Below are 22,556 nucleotides of genomic sequence, written 5' to 3'. Positions count from 1 at the left end.
AAAAATAGAAGAATGCGTACATCACACACATAGAGCGTGTATGATCTCACTTGTTATGTAGGAATGTTCTGTAATTTGTAGCAAACTTTAATTCTGGCAAGTTTAAAGATCTAATGAGGGTCTTCCAGATCTCAGACAGAATTAATCCTTGGTTTCCATTTAGGTTTTGTTTTGAACGAATAACTGTTGTGGCTTCTTTTATCATTCGGGAGCGGAAATCCTCCTCTGAGTAGGGCATGGCGTTTTTGTCCCATTCTATGGTATGGTTTGTCCTAGAGAAATGAAAAGCTAACTCCGATTTGTCTTCTCTATTATTGTTTACGTCTCCTATGTGTTCCTTTTTCCTGATTTCAAAACTTCCAGAAGTCTGGCCAATATAGTTCAAGCTGCACGAGCTGGGGATGTCGTAGATTCCGGCTTTGTAAAAAGGACGACTGCCTTTTGGAGATCTTAAGAATTGGCGGATGGTCTTTGAAGGTTTAAAAGCCACTCGTGTTCCATGTGGCTTGAGGAATCTGGCAATCTTATTGGAAACTGTCCACGTGTACGGAATTATGATAGTGGAATTATAATGTATATCTTCAGATTGTCTTTGTGAAGGGCCACAGAAAAGTATCTTGTAGATCAATTTTCTATTAATTATATATTTTTTGTAGTTTTATTAATTTTTACATAACCCAGATACCAAACTAGGATCTTTTTAAATCACTTCGGATTCCAATAAGTGGGGAGATGGTCTTACATTTGAAGATAAAACTATTCCTCTATTTAAAAATAATGAAAAATTATGTTATTACCTAAAGTAAATTAAGAAATAATGATACTTTTGTGAGCAATGCTTCATTTTAAAGCACTCTTAAATTAATCCAAAATATAAGTATTCTTTTTTTATCATAGTTAGTAGGTGTCACTGTCTTAGTTCTATAGTATGGAAATCTTTAAATGGACTGTTTCTCCCTTGGGCATCTGTATAGTTACGTGTTGTTGTTGTGCTAGTAAAATGGAAGGAAGATGACTAGTTATTAAGAGGCCATTATCGCTATCTCTTGTTCTTAATTTTAACAAACATTACATTTTCATTCATGTGTGACTGTACTTAATTTTAACTCGACAACTCATAAATAAAAGAAGAGTCCAGTTAATGACTTGTAAAAGTGAACCAACAAAGTCTTTCGTCTACTGGTAGAGTGTCATTGAAGTTATCATGTGGAATTAAGCTTTTGTGTTGCTATCTAACATTTGTAGTGGATAGTAATTACATAAAAATTAAATCACAATTAAAATATTAAAAATAAGAAAGAAATTAGTCAAAACACTAAATTAGCTGTATAGAAGGTAGTATTCAAACCAACTTTAATTTATGGATGCGAGAACTGAGTTAGAAATAAGACACTTGACCAAAGATTAGAGATGACAGATATGAGAGTCCTGAGAAAGATTAGGGGCGTGAACAGATGACATTGCTGTATTAAAAATGTGAATTTTTTTAAAAAAATTCTAATCTTCTTTGCTAGGTTGGCAGGAAAAAGACCCAGAGGAAGACGAAGTTGTAGATGGTTTAATACAGTAAAAAGCTCGTTAAAAGACAGAAATATAAGATCCGATAATATTGGAGTTTTGACAGATGACAGGTCAATTTGGAGGAAAACTATTGATCGGAAATTAGTAATGGTGTAACTTTGTCATGTAGTACTGTCATAATTATCCAATACTCTCCTGAGAGTATATATCGGGAATTTGATGATGTCTTGTAGAACAATATTTCGCTTGCATTGTGTAAAATTATATAACTTTTAGTAAATTTTGTAATTATGATAATTACACAAATGAATTCCAATGAATTATATTCTGAATATTTTATTATCTCATTCATAAAATCTTTAAAAAAATATTTATTTCATTTCATCCTTAGTTACTTCATTAAATATGAGTGATCATGTGATTAATTTGCATTTTAAGACAAAACGTGAGTACAATTCACACGTCACGTTCTAAGTTCAAACATTAGTCATCCGATGATTTTAATACTCACTTCAATTCTTCAATTATTTTAGTTCTGTTTGAAATTTGAATAGGAAAAATATAACAACAAATCACATACGACAGTCACTTAACCAAATAGTTAAAAATTTAAACTTACTGGATGATATATTCTCTAGCAGTTGTTGAGAATATTTCTCGAATATAAATAGCGTATAATTCAGCATATCACGAAACAAGGGTAATTTGTCAAATCGGCATCCATAATCTGGAATTTCTTGCACACATAGTGAGCTGTTACCCAGTATCCTAAGAAATAAAAAAGACAAGAATTTTTTAAAAAAGTATAAAATTATATAAACTGTTATAAATATAAGAATACTAACATTACACTCATCAATACCAATACAGAGAAAAAGACCGGAAGTATCGATCTTTTTAATTTACTTTAGTGTCTTTATTATTTATACAAATAAATTAAATCTTACGTTTCGACTCTTAAGGATTCATTCATCTGCAGTGAATAGCCATACAACCTGATTTTTCTCTCTATACACAAATCTAAATACTTCCTATCTTTTTCTAATTTTTCCTGTGTACATTTTCTTCTGGCCACGTAAGGAATTGGCGTTGTTAGAACTTCTAAAGATAAAAATAAAAAAAAGGGGGATAAAAGAAGTCAAATAGATGTAACATCAAGAAAATCAGGCAATTATATGAAGATATAATTATTACTTTATATAAATTTCTTAGATATTATGTTCTTAATTAGGATTCGATCAAACATCTTAAACATCTTACTGATTTCATTGAAATTTTAAAACTACAAGGTTTTTACTAAGAGGACTGCATTTTCGATGGATGTCGACTATGAATGCTTCTCATTGATAAAGCGTTTAATTCGTTTTATTATTTTCTGCTTATCTTCCTCGTCTAGCGTTTGTGTATGGCCGTCTTTTTTGAAGTCTAATTTTTGATGTCTAAAACGATGCGAAAACAGCGAACAAAAATCGAAACGAAATATCAAAATACTGTATTTTTCGCCTTATAACACTCACCGTTGTATTGGACGCATGTTATTGTTATATCAATAACGATGTTATTGTTTTTATTTTAAATTTTAATACATGTAGTATATTATATTTATACATAATATAATATAAACAAAATAATTTTAATAAATTTCATTAATCTTCTTTTCAAATCTTTATTCATCTTCGTCTTCACTCGCAAAATTTTCTGAACTTGATTCTTCATCAGAGGTCATCGTTATCTTGAAATAGGTAATTCTCCGTACCGTCAAGAAAGAATTACAAATGCTATACTTTTGAAAATATTTTATAATAATAACTTCCTTCCATGAACTCTTTATCCATTTGTACCTGCGAAATTGCAGCCTTCTTTCTTTTACCTGTAGATATTTCTTCAAATTTTGAATTGAATCCAAATTTTATTCATTTTTAATTCATTCATTCACCCATTTATACAAGTAAATTAAATCTATCATTTCGACTGTTAATGATTCATTCATTCCCAGTGAATAGCCTTAGATTTAAATATTAAAAAAAAGATTTAAATAGTAATAAACTATTTAAATCTTTTATAAATAGTTTATTTATTGATACATCTAAAGGTTGAAGTGCGGAGTTGTGTCCTCCTGGGATTACAACTGTTTTTTGTGTTCATTTTGAAGTTCATTTTTAACAGCTTCTTCGTTATGGTCTAAACTGATGCCGTACTAACAAAAGCAGGTTTCTGGCGTAAACTGCCAGGACGTCCGGACCACACCTTCGTTATCCATAACTTCATCCTTTCCTCATCCATCCATTCCATCCTTTTGGATGAATATGAATGTAAACTTCTTTGGGAAGTTTTTCTTAAACTTAAAAATTTAGTAAATTTACAAAAATTTACTAAACCTGGTGTCTTAGAGAGGTGGAAATCGAGTGTCAACAATCTAGATCGCGTGCTAACAATAACTAAAATGATAAACAATCAATGTGGAGTCTGTTGCATTAATGTTGGGTTGTTTTTTTTTTTTTCAGAACAAAAGATCGCAGAAACCATATTTCTTTTTATGTTATAAAGATAGATGCACTATGAAATTTATATAGAAATTGTAAAGGTTTCTAAATATAATGACTATTAGAGTATTGCCATATTTTACAAACTCAGTTTGAATCTCATGTTGATTTTCTTATACTTTAAACAAATTTAAAGTGTGTTAAATTGCTTTCTGGAATGCAAAATCTTGCAGATAATAAAATAACAGTTTTCCTCCACAAAGTCAGAAATATCTCAAAAACACGAAATTTGAGATCGATGACCAATAAATTCCGGAAAAATGATCAAGACAGAAAACATCCGTAGTTAATAAACTGTGGTCAACATGAACTTTCCAAATGATGAAACTGTACTAAAAGTAGAGGTCATCAATTTCAGTGATATTTTTTCTTCTCAAACACTAATTCAAACGAATATCTTTTATATTTTTCTAGTAGTATCTTGCCAGCCTGGTTGGCTGAGTGGTTAGCGTATCCATTCTCCAACCAAGAGGCTGCTGGTTCGAATCCTGCCTAGGGCATGGCATGGATGTTTTCTGATTGTCTTTCACCTTCATACATTCATTCATACAACTACATATATGCTCTCCTAAGATGGAGTGGGTCACCACGAGAGAAGTAGATCCAACCCTTCGGCAATGGAATAGGACTTTACCTAACAGTAGAATGATACAGGCTAAGGATAGACAGACTCACAGTAGTAATCTTAAGATCATTTAAATTTAACTTATAATTAGTTATATAGTTCGCCCACCATTTGTAGATCTCTCCTTGGCATTTTTCCAAGAATAGTCGATTCATGCTGAAGGGGAGAAAGAAATGAAGGATGTGGTCGCCAACATGCGAAATCACGTGCTTTCTTGTCTGTTGCTGTACTAGTACTAGCTTGATTTTTGTTGTCGCTTTTTTGCATTATTTTTTTATTATTAATTTGTATGATGGATCCAGTACAGTCAACAAGTTCTATTGTTACACGTTTCAGTAGCTCTTGCAAAAGAATATTGAATAACGTGCTGACATTCTGCGAAAAAGAATCGTCAGAAGGCCGTCTTCTTGTTCCCCTTTCTCAAGTCATAAAACGTGCAAGTGCAATTGTGGGCGTATCGGGGTCGACTGTTAAAAGAATTCGTAGGGAATCAAAAGGTAAAGGTAAGCCAAAATTTAAATCTCCTAAAAAAAGCGCCAGAGAAAGAAAACCATCGAAACCGTAGCTTTGAATGATTTTAATGTAGACGTTATAAGCAGAACTATTCACGAATTTTACGTGGTCGAGAAAAGAGTGCCGAAATTGATTCCTGTGCTTAAAGAAAAAAAATAATTTTCCTTGGAAAAGAGAAACTTTAAGGAAAATACTTCATGAAACCGTATTTTGTTTCAAAAAGTCCCAGAATAAAAGGAAACTTATCATGGAGCGAAATGACATTGTTTTATCTAGAACGCAGTATTTGAGAGCAATAAGACGTTTCAGGGAGGAGAAAAGACCGATTATGTATCTAGATGAAACTTGGATTGATAGTAATTTAATTGTGGAAAATGTTGGCAGTCTAAAGAAGAATGTGGAGTGCTACAAACCGGAAATGCCTCGCGGCGCATAATAATTTTGTGTGCGGGTGGATAAATGGTTTTTTTTACCGAATTCAAACTTACTATACAAAGCCAATTCCATAGGCAAATGAATTCTACGATCTGCGAAAAGTGGGCAGAAGAAAAACTGATTCCAAACCTTCCTAAAAATGATGTTTTTATAATTGATAACGCTTCACATCACTCTATTCGATTAAACAAAGTTCCAAATTGGTCTAATAAGAACCAAGTTCTTATGGATTGGCTCTCTGCAAATAACATTTCTCATTCCCCAGATATGCGAAAAATTGAATTGCTTAATTTGGTCAAAAGAAACTCGCCCACAACTAAGCTATTTAAATTCGACACGATGCTCAAAGAGCATGGATTTCTAGCTTTGAGGCTACTACCATATCATTGCGATAATAATGCTATTGAGTATGTTTGGGCAGAAGTGAAAAGTTTCATTCGCCATCGCAACGTAACTGGAGATATTGACATGTCGAAACTTTTTGAGCTTTCAGAACAGGCGATTGAAAGTATTACAGTTCAAAACTGGGGAAAATATTGCTTTCATGTCACCTCAATGGAAAATATGTATTGGGACAGAGACGGAATTATCGAAGAATTATGCGAACCTTTGGTGATCAGTTTAAGTGAAAGTTATGGCGATTCGGACACCGATTTAGATGACTCTGAAGATTAAAAGGATTTGATAATGGTATTTTTTTCCAATCTTTTTTTGCATGGGTTTGTTAAAAGAGTCACAACAAGTCATAAATAATTAATCGGTTTAGGACATTAAAGTGTCTACGTTCTCTCAACTGTAAGTTTAGAATATCTAAGTTCATTTCAAAAACTTTGTTTTTCTGTATAATTATTTTTATTTTATAGAAAACTTTCTTAAAAATAAACTTAGTTAAATTTTTGTTTTATGCTATACCTTTTTTAATTTTGTTAATACTCTACGTATTTTCCAACTGTTATACAAGCAAAATAGTTACACTTTAAAAACTACAATGTTCGTAAAAGAAAAGCTAAATTTTCCGACCTGTAATAATAAACAAACACATCCCAGAAGACAGATTGATTACCCTATTATCGGAATGGATTCTCCTTTTTCTGACATGCGCAGAAGTGTCGAGGGACCTCTAATCGGTGGGCGAACAATACTTAATATATAAAACAACTGCAATAATACCTGCTTCGGGTTCTATGAAGGGAATTTCGAGCTCCACTCCCATAACGGAGATTATGATTTCCTTTATAACACGTCTGGCTTTTATAAAACAGTCCACAAAAACTTGCTGAAGACACGTGCCTGTATGTTTCGTCTGCCTGTTAATAAATAAAGTTTTCATAAAAATGAGTTTGAAAACACATACTTCGTTATCAAACAGTGTTATTGTTTCTATTTAGAATTATAGAATGATGTACATGGAATTTTATTTGCGTAAGGACTGATTGAAATGGATCAATCTATTACAAATTCTACCTTGCTATAAAATAATTCAGCACTCTAAAATGTGTGAGCAGGACTAATCTAAGGCAGTAATAGGCAATTAAACATATTGAGAGAGGAATACTAGTACCAAAATAGATGTTTCATTCCAAGAGTTGGCATGAAAAAGACTGTCTTTTTCATGCCAACTTGTATTATGCCAGTGTATTAACTTGAAAGAAAATTTTTGACGGAATATTAGCAGTAATGTAAAGTTAATTATGTAGCACTGCCATAATATCCTGTATAACCGGTGAGGGCACATGCCAATGATGGTAATGATGATTAGAAAGGCGCGTTCTCCTGGTGGATGCCAAGAAATCGCTACCTGGCCGAATGTGTTGTTCCAAATAAGACGTTTGGTGGAGAGGCTTTTTTCTTGGTCGCGTTGGCTCCCTACTTCCATTGACAGGAAATCTTAACGCCGCAGTCTAAAATGACGTTGAAGACAATTATGTGCTTCCAACTTTATGGCAATGGTTCGGTGAAGGCCCGTTCCTATATCAACACTGCAATTCTCCCATCCACAAAGCGAATTCTGTGCAGGAATCATTCGATGAGATGGGTGCTGAAGAATTTGACTACCCCTCACAGACCCATGATCTCAGGTCTCCATAAAACACCTGTGGAATGAATTGGATCGCCGATTGCGAGCCATGCCGAATCACCCAACATGAGACTAACCTCACTAATTCTCGTTTGGAAGAATATAAGGGAATTACTACCAAAATCTAATGGAAATCCTTCCTATGAGATTGAAGGCTGATATAGCAGCAAAGGGTGGAAAAAATCCATATTAATGCCTTTCATATTAGAGTGAAAGTTGGGATCAGCTGGCATTCGGATATTTTTGAACAGACAGTACGTAATATATCAGATACTGAATTCTGATATCGTGGCAGTTTTTGAATACTTTTAGCGATTTCGAAGATCATTAATAGATGATAAGATCATGCATTTCTAACTTAAGAATTCAATTTTTTTCTAAGAATATGCTCTGAATCACTTTCTTTAAAAACCTTGATAAAGTTTCTAAAGATATTTTCTCCCTTCGCAAATTACCACATTTGCTAAACTCTCTCTCTCTCTCTCTCTTTCTTAACTTCTTGTGCTTAGCATCATTCCTCCCCCCCCCACGTACAACGGACGTGCTTGAAATCGCTCCTGCTTTACCTCGATTTGTGCGGTACCTAACAGAATAACTGGGTGTATCTGGTATCGACTGATAGCTTGTACAGTGATCTATCTAACAGTGAGTAATTTACTCTATAGTTTCACAGTTCTAAGCGCGTATGAGTGAATTTTATTCTCTCTTTACGGACTGAATACTGCTATTCTGACTGTATCTATCGTTCTCAAAACAATGACCCGTGCATAATAGGATTAGCTGCTACCCTCCCAACTGCTACCGCTGGAAACCTAATTCAATGGAAGCGTCCGTTCTAGGAACAAGCAGGAAAACTGTAAGTACATTTTTCTTGAACTTTGTACATTAGAAAAGTTAGCCGTTCAATAGGAGGATATAATACTACAACTTCGAGTAATATTAAAATGGCGGCACGGGACGAATTAGAATTCGAAAAAAGCCCTAGATTTACTGCGTAACGTAGCTAAAGTAAGCGGCAATTTAAGGAACGATTTAAAAAAGGACATACTAATGGCAGTGAGTGAATTAACAAAGGTTTTCAATAAAATGAAAAATGAAACTAAAGTATCAATAGAACCACAGACTGCTACAAGCAACCAGGAACAGACTAACTCGGCTCAGCCTACTCAGCTATAATCGCATGCCGTTAAAAACAATGGTAAAAACAAAGACGAATCTGAAAACAACCCATACTGTAAACTCATAGTGAAACCGATAGCTCAATTAAACAGCGAGGAAACTGAAAAAACATCATCAAAGAAAAAATCGACTCAAGGAAAATCAAAATCGGAATCACAAAAATGAAAATATCAATAATGGAGGAGTCTTAATTGAATCGAAAGTAAAGACCGACATAGATTTGCTACATAACGAAATCACGAAGGAATGCAAAGATACGTTAATAGCAAATCCCAGTAGGAAATATCTTCCAAGAATAATTATATATGACATTTCCAGTGAAATTGATACCAACAATGCAATTGACTCAATCCGCATGCAGAACGAAGAAATCTTCAGTACCGATGCAAAGCTGACACAAAAATACATCATGACAAAAAAAAAACGAACAAGAGAAACTTAATTATTGAAGTCGATCCAACGGTGAGGACCAAATTGCTAAAAACCGGTGTCAAAATGTGAAGAATTTGCCATTGTGCAAACAACATAAGCGTTCTGAGGTGCTTTAACTGCAATAAATTCTACCATCACACACGAGGCTGCAGGGGAAAACCACCTGTCCATTCTGCTCAAAAGAACATAAGTTTAGCAAGTGCCCACGAAACAAGTCCGAGATGAATTGCATAAACTGCTAAAATCACAACAAGCATGCCGAAACCAAAAACGATTCAACCACATGGCATTAAGCAAAGACTGCCCGACATATAACTACTACAAACAGCTCAAAATTCAAAACATAGATTATGGAAAGTAATAATAAAGCTTGTAGAAACAGCACCACTTCCCTGGCATGCCTCCAAATAAATCTACAACGCTCTACCAAGGCTGTCAATAACTTAACAGAAATCATAAATAGAAAAGATATAGGACTGGCATTAATACAAGAACCCTACAACATCAACAACAAAATATGCGGCTTTCTAAGTAATTTAAAAATATTTTCCAAATGATTAGAAAGAAAGCGAGCTGCAATACTCGTGGTAAACCCTGAAGTTGAGGCAATGTTAATTACCCAGCACAGCAACGAGGAATCGGTACTTATTGAAATTACGTACAGAGGAATTAAAACTTTTGCTGCGAGTATGTATCTCGACTATCACACAGACATAAAACAAGACTTAGAAAAAATTACCAACATCGCAGAGTTTACCACCAACCACGGCCTAATACTTGGAATAGATAACAATGCTCATTCGGTATTATGGTTTAATGAAAACACGAACAATAGAGGGAAATATTTGGAAGAGTTCATAGCATCAAACTCCCTACACATACTAAACGACGACTGTAACACTCCATCATTTGAAAATAGCAGAGGAAGCAGCTTCATCGACCTAACAATGGCAAACAACGCTATTTACCCCGTGTTTCTGAATGGAAATACGAAGAAGAGGAAAGCTGTTCTGACCATCGCATAATAAGTTTCATCATTAGTAACAAAAATTTAAACGGAATAGACAACAAAAACCACCGCATTAACATCAAATACTTCACCAATAAAACCAACCTAGAGAAATTTATAAACGCATTAAAAAGAGAATTTTCACGCTTGATCTCAGAACATCACCTTGATGCGAACAGCGAAAAACAGCTTATTTTAGACAAAAACCTAGTCATCAGCACAAACCGATATAGATTCCTTGCTTCTACACTTTCATCAGGTATGAAAAAATCCAGTCAGAACAACCAAGAAGCTAAACATCGATGGAAGAAAATCAGTACCGTGGTGGAACGACGAACTAACAGTCCTAAGAAAACGTGTCAACGCACTCAGACGACTATATCAAAGAACATACAATAATCAAGATTTAAGAGAGAGAAGAAGACAGAACTACTATAAAGCCAAATACAGCTATCAGTTCAAAATTACAAACGCGAAAAAGAATCATGGAAAAAATTTTGTATAGTTTCAACCGTATCGAATCCTTGGAATTGCATATATAAATTAGCAGCAAGCAAGAACAAGACAACACCTATTCTATCAACTATCAAGAAAACAGACGACACCTACACTAAAAACTTAGCAGAAACCGCAGCTATTAATGATAGAGAAGTTTATTCCCGATGACGATGAATCAATAGATGAAGAAATCCACAAAACTTAGAGACAAAGAATGGAAACAGACACAGACTTTCCTGACGACGACTCGTTTGCAACTAATGCAATCGAGTTAATATTAAGATCAATGGATCCAAGAAAACCTCCTGGAGAAGACGGAGTAAGCAGCGACATACTCTTAACAGCTTTCTCGAATTTCCTGAATTCATAACAACAGTTTACAACAAATGCCTAAAAAGTGGACGATTTCCTTCAATATGGAAACATTCAAAAATTATACCTATAATCAAACCAGGAAAGTACCTTTCTAGTACCTTGCTGGCAAGGTACTAGAAAAAACTTCTAATAAACCGAATAATGCACTACGTCTACTCAAGAAACTTATTAAGCAATAATCAATACACATTCAGACATCAGTCCAGCACAGTAGATGCAATTATGGAGGTGAAAGAGTTTGCAGAACACAGTCTGCAGCAAAAAAAAAAAAGACGTACTACTGATCTCACTCGATATACAAGGAGCCTTCGACGCTGCGTGGTGGCCAGCCATGATCAATCAATTAAGAGATTTAAAATGCCCTAAAAACTTACTCTACCTTACAAAAAATTATTTTTCAGACAGAAGAGCAACTATGACACTAAAAACCATAACTGTAACGAAAAACGTCAAACGAGGCTGTCCGCAAGGCTCTTGCTATGGGCCAGGTTTCTGGAACATCCAGTACGACTCGCTTTTAAGACTTCCTCTCACTACTGCAACAAAAGTCATAGCCTTCGCCGACAATGCGATGATAATGATTCAGGGACGCGATGGCTTGCAGTTAGAAGTAACGGTCAACGAAGAACTCTTTAAAATTGCAGAGTGGGCACTCGAGAAGAAAGTGACCTTCAATAGCACTAAGTCTAAAGTGCTCCACATCTCACGAAAAAAATCAAAACAACCTGTAACAGTCTTCCTAAACGGAGAAGTTCTCGAGGTAGCCAGTGAGCTAAAATACCTAGGAATAACAATAGACGAAAAATTCACCTTCAATAAGCACATCTCATATGTTGCCGAAAAAAGCTTACAAATAGTAAACCTCCTAGCTAAGTCGGCAAGGATTAAGTGGGGATTAGGCCAACGACCGCTGAAAACGATATACACCGGTGCTATACTACACTGATATCTTATGTTGCACCTGCCTGGAAATATACACTAAAATCAAAGATAAACCGACAAAAACTAAACAGAGTTCAACGCCTTATAGCCATACGCATAATCAAAGGATACAGAACAATATCTTTCGAGGCAGCTTGCGTTATTGCAGCTCTAACACCGATCTGCCTGAAAATACAAGAATTATCTCTTATATATGAAGTCACGTCCGGAAGATCTATCGAAAGTTACAACATCGATCCAAATAGCTACGAACGTCTGCTTCACTACAGTAAGTGGCCTCACCAAAGAAAACAAATATTAAGGAGAAGAAAAGCTCTGAAAGTGAAGAATTCGAAATATACACTGAAGGAAGCAAAACCGAAAGGAACGTCGGTTGTTCTTTCACTGCATACAACAGACAGTCCATAATACAAGAACGCTGCTTTCGACTACATCCTCTCTGTTCCAACAATCAAGCAGAACAATTTGCTATACTTCAGTCACTGACATATCTCCAGGAATTAGAACTCAATACCTCTCATCAAATGACAGCAACAATTTACAGTGATAGTAGAAGCACTATAGATGGCATAAAAAACAGAACAACCATATTGCATTAATAGAACAGACAAGAAATTTGGTTCGAAATCTCACTCTAGAGGGATGGGAAATCAAGTTCTGCTGGGTGAAAGCGCATACTGGAATAGCAGGAAACGAGAGAGTGGATCAGTTGGCTAAAGAACAGCTAGAAACGAACGGCTAGAAACTAGTTATCAGAAATTCCCGAAATCTGCTATAAAAACACTTGCAGAAGAGAAAAGCCTACACATGTGGAAAGGACAATGGAAAACATCAAAAAAAGGGATCAACGACAAAAGAATACTTTCCTAGCATCAGAAGCAGACTCCGATTGAAAAAACACGCCATTTCTCCAGGTTTAACCACGCTACTAACGGGACAAGAAAACTAAGACACTATCTACACAGATTCCATGTCCTGGAATCACCATCATGCATCTGCAATCCACACCATCAACAGACTGTTGACCACATACTCTACGACTGTCAGCTATTCGACTGACATGTCCCTAAAACAACACGTCATCACTTTCGGAAACAAGTGGCCAGTGTCAAAACAGAGACTTATCGAATAGTATTAGATAGAATTAACCAAATTTGCTAATAAAATCAGTTTCCAGTCCTTGTGATCTTAACATAAACACTGATATTATGTGAATTATACTGTATAGTGTTAATATATGTATATAAACATATAAATGTAAATATGAAAATGGATACAAAAATATAAATAGAAATATTATTCAGTACTTGTAAGCTACATGTAATATAAGCATTGTAATAGAATGGAGCATGTAGGAATAAATTACCTCCTGGTAGGGTTATTATTGGGAGGAAAATGCAAAACACAGACACACACACACAATGATAGTTTCGTCAAAGTTCGTAAACTAATTTTGGCTTTATGAACAAACTCAGCTTGTCTTTATTAGCCAAATACAAGGAATTTAGCACCAATTCATTTTCAGCTTTGTGCCATTTTTGTTTCAATATCATGGCCATCTCAATCTACTTATTTAAAGTTTATACATGAGAAGTACAAACTATAGATATCTTACATTTTGATGATGGAAATCTCTGTTGATTTCGTGACATCACTGAGATAGTCAAATAGTCCTGGAGTGCACTTTTCCACTTTGTCCGACTTCATTGTATTAATACATTCTAGGGTTTTATTTGCAACTGTTTAGGAGAGAGAAAAAAAGTTATACTCTTTATTGCTGCTTATATCACTATGATTAACAAAGGATCTATAGAACAAACTAAAACATTATTTCCATAAGAAGCACATGACACTGTTCATTCGCAGACATATTTCTAGCATTCAAGAAATCAGTTAAGAAATTAGCAAGTTAATATTTTTTTTAAAGAAAAAAAATGATACTTTGAAATTCCATGCCAATCTCCTCTTACTATTTATTCTTTCCTTTTTTCTTTAAATCTCTTTCCGAAATTCATTTTTTATCGCTAGTATCCAGTTTAGCTAGCATCATGAGCCATCAAATATTATCACCGCTATGAGACCCTTTTCACTTTCTTTCCTTAAAATTTATGTTTGCATTTAATGTTGTTATAATCATATATAAATATACAGTACGTGTACGTGTTTTTTAACGAATGTAAGCGAAAATATCTTCATTGCGTTTTACACACACACACAAGAAACAAATGTTATGATTTTTCGATTAGTAGATTAGTTAGTTGCAGGTGGCACCACTGAACAGATTGTCAACACTTTAACTTGTTAGTTAATCTGTGAATGTCTTAAATTAGGGCTTGAGATTACCGCTCGAAGATAATGCTAATCTTGAAATAATATATTCAGAAAACAATGACAGATTTAATTATCTCCCACCCATTTCTATTAATTATGAAGTACTCTCATCAAATAAAGTCTTGATTCAATAAAATGCAGTTTGAGTACAATATACATTTGTTTGTGATTTTGAGTGTAGGCAACATAGCTCTCGCAAAAATTTGGCGTCACAGATGATGATTATTAGTTGCAGAGTGAACTGATAAAATCAAGAAATAAATACTTCCTTTCAATACCAAAAATAGAATTTAAAAAAAAAATGCATTTTTACCGTTTTGATTTTTTTTAATTATTTACAAGTATGATTAAAATAAGAAAGTGGTGTCAAGTAATTGGTATACTGAAAGCAGCCTTTCGTAGCTAATTAGGTACAAAAATAAGCTTTGTTATTTGCGATTTGTACAGCACTATATTTGCTTTCAAACTATATTTTAATTTCAAGTCGAAATGTCGAAAATACTCTCCAAAGCCAGCGATACTTATAGATTTGCTGCACGCAAAGTAAGAGTATTAAGAGTTTTTATATCAAGACTGTAATTTAACAATTTTCTTTTCTGGTATCCTAATTAGGTCTAATACAATGAACATGGCTTAACATCAATGGAATTATTAATAAAGCCTATCGTGTTGCTTTTGCAAAAATAATATGTGTATTTTCTCATGTTCAATCTCAAGATTTCAAGTCAGTTAGACTACTTTTTCCATACCATAAAACCTCGTTATATTCTTCAATAACCCAACGATCGAGAAGTTCTTCTTAGATGGGTCATATTTGTTTCAGTTATCATATATTAATTACATAAAATAATAATTATTAATTGAAGAATATATAAATTTCACACCCTATAAAATTATCTAAATATGTATTTTTAAAATGTGTTTATTTAATAAAGTTTTCACTTCAATATGCATTTCCTTTAATAAATTATTAAAAAATCATTACAATGAGATACAAATCAAAGATATGCTTATGTTGCCAAAATAGTAATTATAATTATCATTATTTTATTCATCTTTATTCCTTTATTTTAATTTAATTTATTACTTAAGAATGTGAATAACTTACTTTCTTGGTCTATAGTTTCATTATGAGCTATTTCGCCAATCTTGTTAATTGCTTTTATCAAATCGCCACGAAACGGAATGAATTTTTCATGTCTACAAGTAGACGCACCAACTATCTCAAGGCACATCAGGGCTATAGTCATTATTCTGTAACGATAAGTTCAAAGAATTTCTCATTAAAGACAAGTTCGAATATTTCCTCACTAAAGACAAGTTCAAAGATTAATTTTATGCCTAACAATAATATGAGCGTGCACTAACCAGATATATGTAATTCTTATTGTAAAATAAAATAAATAAATCATTTAATGGCTAGCATTCCCTCTAGTATCTAGGGAAAGTTCGATTAGCCCTAACTAATTTGCGAAGAACAGTTAAGCCCTCTCCACTTTTCACTGACAACTCAGTTCAGGGGTTATTAAGTGAATCATGACTTTCAGAGGAGAGAGAGAGATGCTGGTATATCATAGCCCTCAACCTAGAGATATACATATTATGAATTGAATAGTTTTCTGATTGAATTTTTGAGGTTATGTGGTGAAAATCAAAGTTTTAATAGGAAAAATAATTTGCTTGTGTCAATGATCGAACAATTCTGGAATCGGCTGAAGAAAGGGCTAGCACTTTTCCCACTGTGGACAAGCATTTTCCCATTGTGCTATTCTTTAATGGAACATCACCACAGAGTCCAAACAGGCAGGTTTTTCCTCCTGCAGAACAGACAGACCGGAAGAACACATGCAACTACAATGCACTGGCCTCGTAGCCGTAATTCAAAAACAACCATACAGTTAGTCCAATGACTAATCGCAGGAGAATAATCTACATCACGCAATCCTTTATTTTATCTAAATAATTTGCATTAATGATAATCTTCATTAAGTATATCCATCAACAAACAAACAAACTACATAATCCCATACTCACATACGTCATCCATTTCTAATTATACTACAGTATCGACCCATCTATACTCTTAGCTATGAATATCTGAGTGTCTGGAGAAAAATCACTTCTATTACCATATGAGATTCTATAGTTCACCTTCAGTTGAAAATGTTCAAATAAAGATTCGTCTTATATTAACAAAAATAGAATTTGGGTCTTTTTCATCTCCTTATTCCACCTTCTAAATATATTTTAGCTCTTCTAATCTTTTAAATATCTCTCTTTTAGTATTTATGTTTTGTAGCTTTGAAGAATAATATATGAGATCATTTATTGTATGAAGAATAAATCTATAAAGCATATACTGTATTTCATTGTTTAATATTATTGACTTGTTACATATCACTTGGCTTACGTTATAGATTCCATTTAAAATTCAACAAAGAATTGCGAACGAAAATTAAAAAAAAGCAAACATAATTTCAAAATGAAAAGGACAGCAAATAAACAAGTAGTAAAATTAAATGTTTGCTGATTGATTAATTAATTTTACTTATACTTATTAAATTAATTATTTACCGATTAAAAATAAAGGAGACTCCAAGTGATAACAATTTATCTCGAGTATTTCGAATTAGAATACACTAATTGTTAACCGACTGTGGGTAAGCATCTTTCTAACTAACTTAGAAAGACAAGTAAATATCATTTACTCGTCTTTCTTTCTTTGCAAATTCATAGAAGTTCATAGCGTTTATTAGTTGATCATCTAGTTATGTTTTTGTTTTTACATACTCCCTCATAGTGATATTAAAATATAGTGTATAGTGACATTTTGATGATATGAATTATTGCACGTTTGATTATATCATCAAAACATTGGTGTTTTGATGATATGTTTTTGTTTTTGATTATATCATCAAAACATATATATATATATATATATCAACCAAAACCTATTCATTCACAAATATAATTGTGAATGAATTTCACAACTTATTGGTAGGAGAGGGTACGCTATCTAGTCGTTTGTTAACGACACGATATTTCTGATTATAGTTCATTTTTGAACGGTTCAGAAGAGAAGTAATTAATTACGTATTTCAATTTGGGAGCATGCATCTATATATATACATTTTTTCTTTCAGTAAAGAAGACTAAATATAAATTTTAAAATTTCTTAGTGTCATAAAATACTAGTATTGGAGGAAAATTCAACATAAGCTAAATTGCCGAAGATGACAATTTAGCTTATGCTTATTTACATAATGATGATAGGATTTATGTAATTTTATTATCATTTTCTTTAATATAATTAAAGTGAACCTATTGTCTTAAACTAGCTTGTAAACGATAACATCGTGCAACATGTTTTTCGTAAAGGAAAAGTGGAGTCTTCAAATTACACGTGTATTCAATAACTGAAACACGTCTGCTTTTGAATTAGTTCAGATAAAAAAATATATCGCACCTGGATGGGTGTCTAAATGCGCATAACGGAAAAATAATGAACGGTTAGAAGAATAAATATTCTTAAATATTGTGCCCTTTATCCCTAACTATTCTTAAACATTGTGCCCTTTATCCCTAACTATTCTTAAATATTGTGCCCTTTATCCCTAACTATTCTTAAACATTGTGCCCTTTATCCCTAACTATTCTTAAATATTTTGCCCTTTATCCTTAACTATTCTTAAATATTTTATTCTCCCTAATAACTATTCTAACTATAAATAGTTAGAATAGTTAAAAGGAATATGTAATTCGTTAACTGTAAATATTACTTGGAAAAAACTATTATTCCTAAATATTCTTAAACATGGTGCTCTTTCTCCCTAACCCCCCGATTCCAGTTTTGTAAAAATCAATATTCCGTCTACAGAGCCTGTAGTAAGAAAGAATATTAGGGAATAAATTTAGGGAATAAAAAAATTTCAAAACGCTAAATATAATCCAAATAATAAATAATACATAATATATAAATATATATATTTTTTAAAAAAATGTTTATTATTATTTTTTTTTTCATATATGCCAATGACAACAATAGGATTTCAAATTTTCTTGCAAAGAATTTTCTCCGCGATGAATTTTCTACACGATTAATTTTCCCGCGATGTATTATTGTGCGGACAAGTTAAGAACCTATCATCTTAATGATATGATGTAGCCTTTAGAAACACTTTCATAATAATTTCATAAAATAAAAGATTATTGTATACGGGTTAAAACTCTTAAACAATTAATATTTCTCACTACCTGCTGTTGCCATTTGAAACAATTTATCAAGTCTTCCTGAGTGTTTTTTTCATTCATTCAATTGTTTTTCCTATTATTTTTAAATATTACTCTTGCGAGAAGTAGAAGGTAACTGTAACAAAACAGATAACCTTACAGAGTAAGTCTGCAGTGAAACGAAAATTATTTTCATTTATAAATCGAAGATATGTAGTTAAGTATGACAAAGTATTTACTTCATAGGATTAGCCTAAAGAAGTGATGTCCTCAATTCGCTACTATTGAAGAGGAAAACTGCTTCTTTTATATTCGACTGAAAACCCCCACCCATAGTTCAGTTGGTTTCGACGGAGCCATTTGGCTGGAAAGACCAGGGCTTGAATCCAGTCTATGACACGTGGAATCTTCATCAGAACTCTTCGATTAGAAGAGTTCTGATGAAGATTCTGATCTTTATTAAAACGGCTAATTCTGAATCAGCCGTTCTAATAAAGATATGAAATGTTTTTATCTTGGAACAGGTTTTTCATCCTCAATGTAGGAAAACCGATTCCGTGAACATACATGTCAAGAGACATAAAATGCTTGTCCTTAGGGGATGCAATAGAGGAGTGGTAAATCGGTTGGCAATTGGATATCTTGAAAGGCAATGACAAGACGTTTCATTATTTTGGATTGATATCTTGCTTATTTAATTATTTTCGTCATAAACTTAAAAAAAAACGTTTTGTAGTTTTTATTGTTACTAACATAGACTGGCATTTCTTTAATTCAACAGATAATATCAGAAATAAACATTTTCATGTGACAAAGCTGAATATAGCTTACTGGTCAGGATCTGGTCCAAGAGTACCATAAGATTCATTCGCTGAACGAAGGCGTATACAGGTTTCGAGTTCAGTCACCCAGTTCGTTAACTCCGCTTCTGCACATTCTTTTCTGTATATATACGGGATCTCAGTTGTTGACCACTCTAAAGAAGAAGAAGAAGAAACAGAATTATAATGAGTATGAAATACCAAAATGGCAATCATACGATATCCATCTCATGTGAAAACATTATCTGTCAGTTATTATTTATTTTTAATACCAATTCGTTATTATTTGGTAAATATCGAAGCAAGTGTGCTAAGTATTAAGAACATTAAAAGTCCCTTCTAGATGAAATGCATTTTTTTTAAGACGATAATTATTATGACAAAATTGTCATCATCATCATCGTCGTCAAATGGTACTTACCTGTAGAAGTACTTTCTAAAGCAGTAGCTTCTTTCTTAATTGTGATCAGTGGTGATCACATATATATATATATTATTTTTAATTTCATATATTGCTGCTATTTAATTCTACTTGTTACGCTGAAGACAGGAACGTTTAATTCATCGAAATCGCTAAGTAATATCCAAATTTTGTGTGCTGAAAGTCATAGATAGAGTGAACTGCTGTCACCAACCAACAAAGAACAAAGGACATCGCCATTTTAAAAGTCGCAGTACAGTTGCTAAAGGGAAGAAATTCCAAAGGTCACCGAGAGATCGAAGGTCAAGCACAATGAGCTGTAACAAGTGCAATAAGTCATTAAGCGATGAAGGGGATGAGCCGCATTGCTCTGGATTTGGACGAAAACAACACTACCAATGCTCTGGTATCTTAGAAAACACATGAAAAGCAAAAGGAGCTGCGAAACGGACCGAATGGTGCTGTCTTCTACAATGCCGTGAGAAAATGAAGAACAAAGAACATACACCAAACAAAAGCAACGACGCACATCAAGGTAAGCCCCCCCTTCCTTATCTCAAAATTACAGATAACTTAGTTTCATTCAAATGCATTGTTAAAGACTTTCTAAATACACACATGGAACAAATTTACAAAAAATTCGAGGAGTATGATTATTGTACTGTATGCAATGTTCATACTCCTCGAATTTTGTGTAAATTTGTTCCATGTGTGTATTTAGCAAGTCTTTAACCATGCGTTTGAATGAAACTAAGTTATCTGTAATTTTGAGATAAGGAAGGGGGGGCTTACCTTGATGTGCGTCGTTGCTTTTGTTTGGTGTATGTTCTTTGTTCTTCATTTTCTCACGGCATTGTAGACAGCGACATTCGGTCAGTTTCCCTTCACGAAATGTTAGGAACTATGCGAGACATAAAGACGAAATTAACGGTAGCGATAGAAACGCAAGAAAACCTTAAGCACGAAAATGAAGAATTGTGGAAAGAGGTAAACACCCTTAAAAACCAAATCGAACACACACTACAAAAAAGAACGAAAGAAAAAACTTTAAATAAAGGGAATACCAAAAGAAAAGACAGAAGACTTATGCAGCATAGTGCAACTGATGGCACCAAAATTAGCATTCCAGTCACAACCACAGAACTCTCCTCTTAACCGAGGCCCACAAAAAACAAAGAGAGACCACCACCAATCATCGCTCGTTTTACCAGCAGAAGTCTGAGAGACCAGATTCTTGCAGTAAGCAAAAAAACAAAGCCGACAACATCGATCGATGTTGTCGGCCTTGTTTGACAAGAAACTTCCAACACCAATCTATATATATCGAAGGTGAGTTAACCGATCACATACGAAGGTAGCAGGGTTTTTCATCTCGAACACAGAAAAATTGGTCCTTCAGAACACGCAATTTACAGACAAAAAATACTAGTTGCTGTAGTGGTGGTGGAGGTGGGCAGTAGATGGCGTAGATGGAGATGATTCGTAGTAGAGTTTCAGCGTAGTGGTTGAGACAGTTGTAGGTGTCCTCCCGCGATGAGTCTTCGGACTCATTGCAGGTATCAGGAATAATAATAATAATATATATGAACACTGGACTCCATACTTTAAAAATCTTTTATACCAAGCAAGGAAAACAAAAACAGAGAAAAACTACAAGTTCCTGAGGACTACGGATTCACAGATATTTATGAGACAGAATGAAAACACTCAAGTTTATATAATTGCAAGAGAATCTGACCTACACAGCCTACCATTATAAAACATTACAGTAACTCCCCACATCCTTAACAACAAGATTTAAAATCACCTTAAAACTATATAAGGGAGATCGCAAATCTAGGCGAACATGTCCAGTCAGATAATATAAACTTCGAGGTCTTTGACTCTTTGAAGAAATGGACAGACAACATTTCCCCCAATACCGACTTCACTATTATACACACAAACATAAGAAGTATAAAGAAACACTGGCGTACATTGATTACACTGCTCAACTACACCTTGACAAACATAGATGCGTTAATACTGACAGAAGTTGCAATAAACGACACAGAAATTTACGCATACAACATTAATAATTACCAAACCTTCAACTTATGTAGACCAAACAAAAGTGGAAGTGGCATCGTAGCATTTCTCAAGGAAAAATACAATGTGAATGAAAAACAAACTCATTTGAACATGAGGAAACACTAATTTTGGAAATCACAAACAGCGACAAACATAGCATCAAATACACAATAAACATAGCATACAGACCCCAGATAATCCACTCAGCTTTCTGCATGAATTAGAATCATCGGTCAGCGGCATTGAACTCTGTACAACACATAGGCTCATCCTAATAGGAGACATTAACATAAATACTCTTGACCACGCTTCTTCAACCACTAACACATACCTTGATATACTAAGTCAGTAGAACATAAACCCTACCATAAACTTCCCAACAAGAGAAGAAATACCCAACAGTTCACTACACAATCATACATTGACCATATCAACATACAGGCTCCCATCCATAGATATATATCATCAGTTAATTAACGTCAAAATTTCGATCATTACTTTGTCTCAACTTCGTTTCATCACGTTACCTTATCC

General features: G+C 33.7%; 1 protein-coding gene across 1 annotated transcript in view; it reads right to left on the bottom strand.

Annotated features, from left to right (window-relative positions):
• Positions 1-22,556, bottom strand: part of LOC150108320 (uncharacterized) — a 138,882-nt gene that overhangs the window by 59,471 nt on the left and 56,855 nt on the right. The window contains exons 6-11 of the mRNA XM_090390446.1: positions 19,542-19,686; positions 15,589-15,734; positions 13,765-13,888; positions 6,808-6,944; positions 2,469-2,622; positions 2,141-2,289 (exon numbers count right to left, since the gene is read on the bottom strand). Coding sequence (XP_090246572.1) covers positions 2,141-2,289; positions 2,469-2,622; positions 6,808-6,944; positions 13,765-13,888; positions 15,589-15,734; positions 19,542-19,686 — 855 coding nt within the window. The remainder of the gene's footprint in view (positions 1-2,140; positions 2,290-2,468; positions 2,623-6,807; positions 6,945-13,764; positions 13,889-15,588; positions 15,735-19,541; positions 19,687-22,556) is intronic.

This window comes from Typopeltis vanoorti, chromosome 3, assembly GCF_054136105.1.
Source record: "Typopeltis vanoorti isolate ZY-2024b chromosome 3, IOZ_Tvanoo_1.0, whole genome shotgun sequence".
NCBI lineage: Eukaryota > Metazoa > Arthropoda > Arachnida > Uropygi > Thelyphonidae > Typopeltis > Typopeltis vanoorti.
Note: the sequence above shows the minus strand (reverse complement) of the source record. Positions and strands in the feature narration are given on the sequence as shown.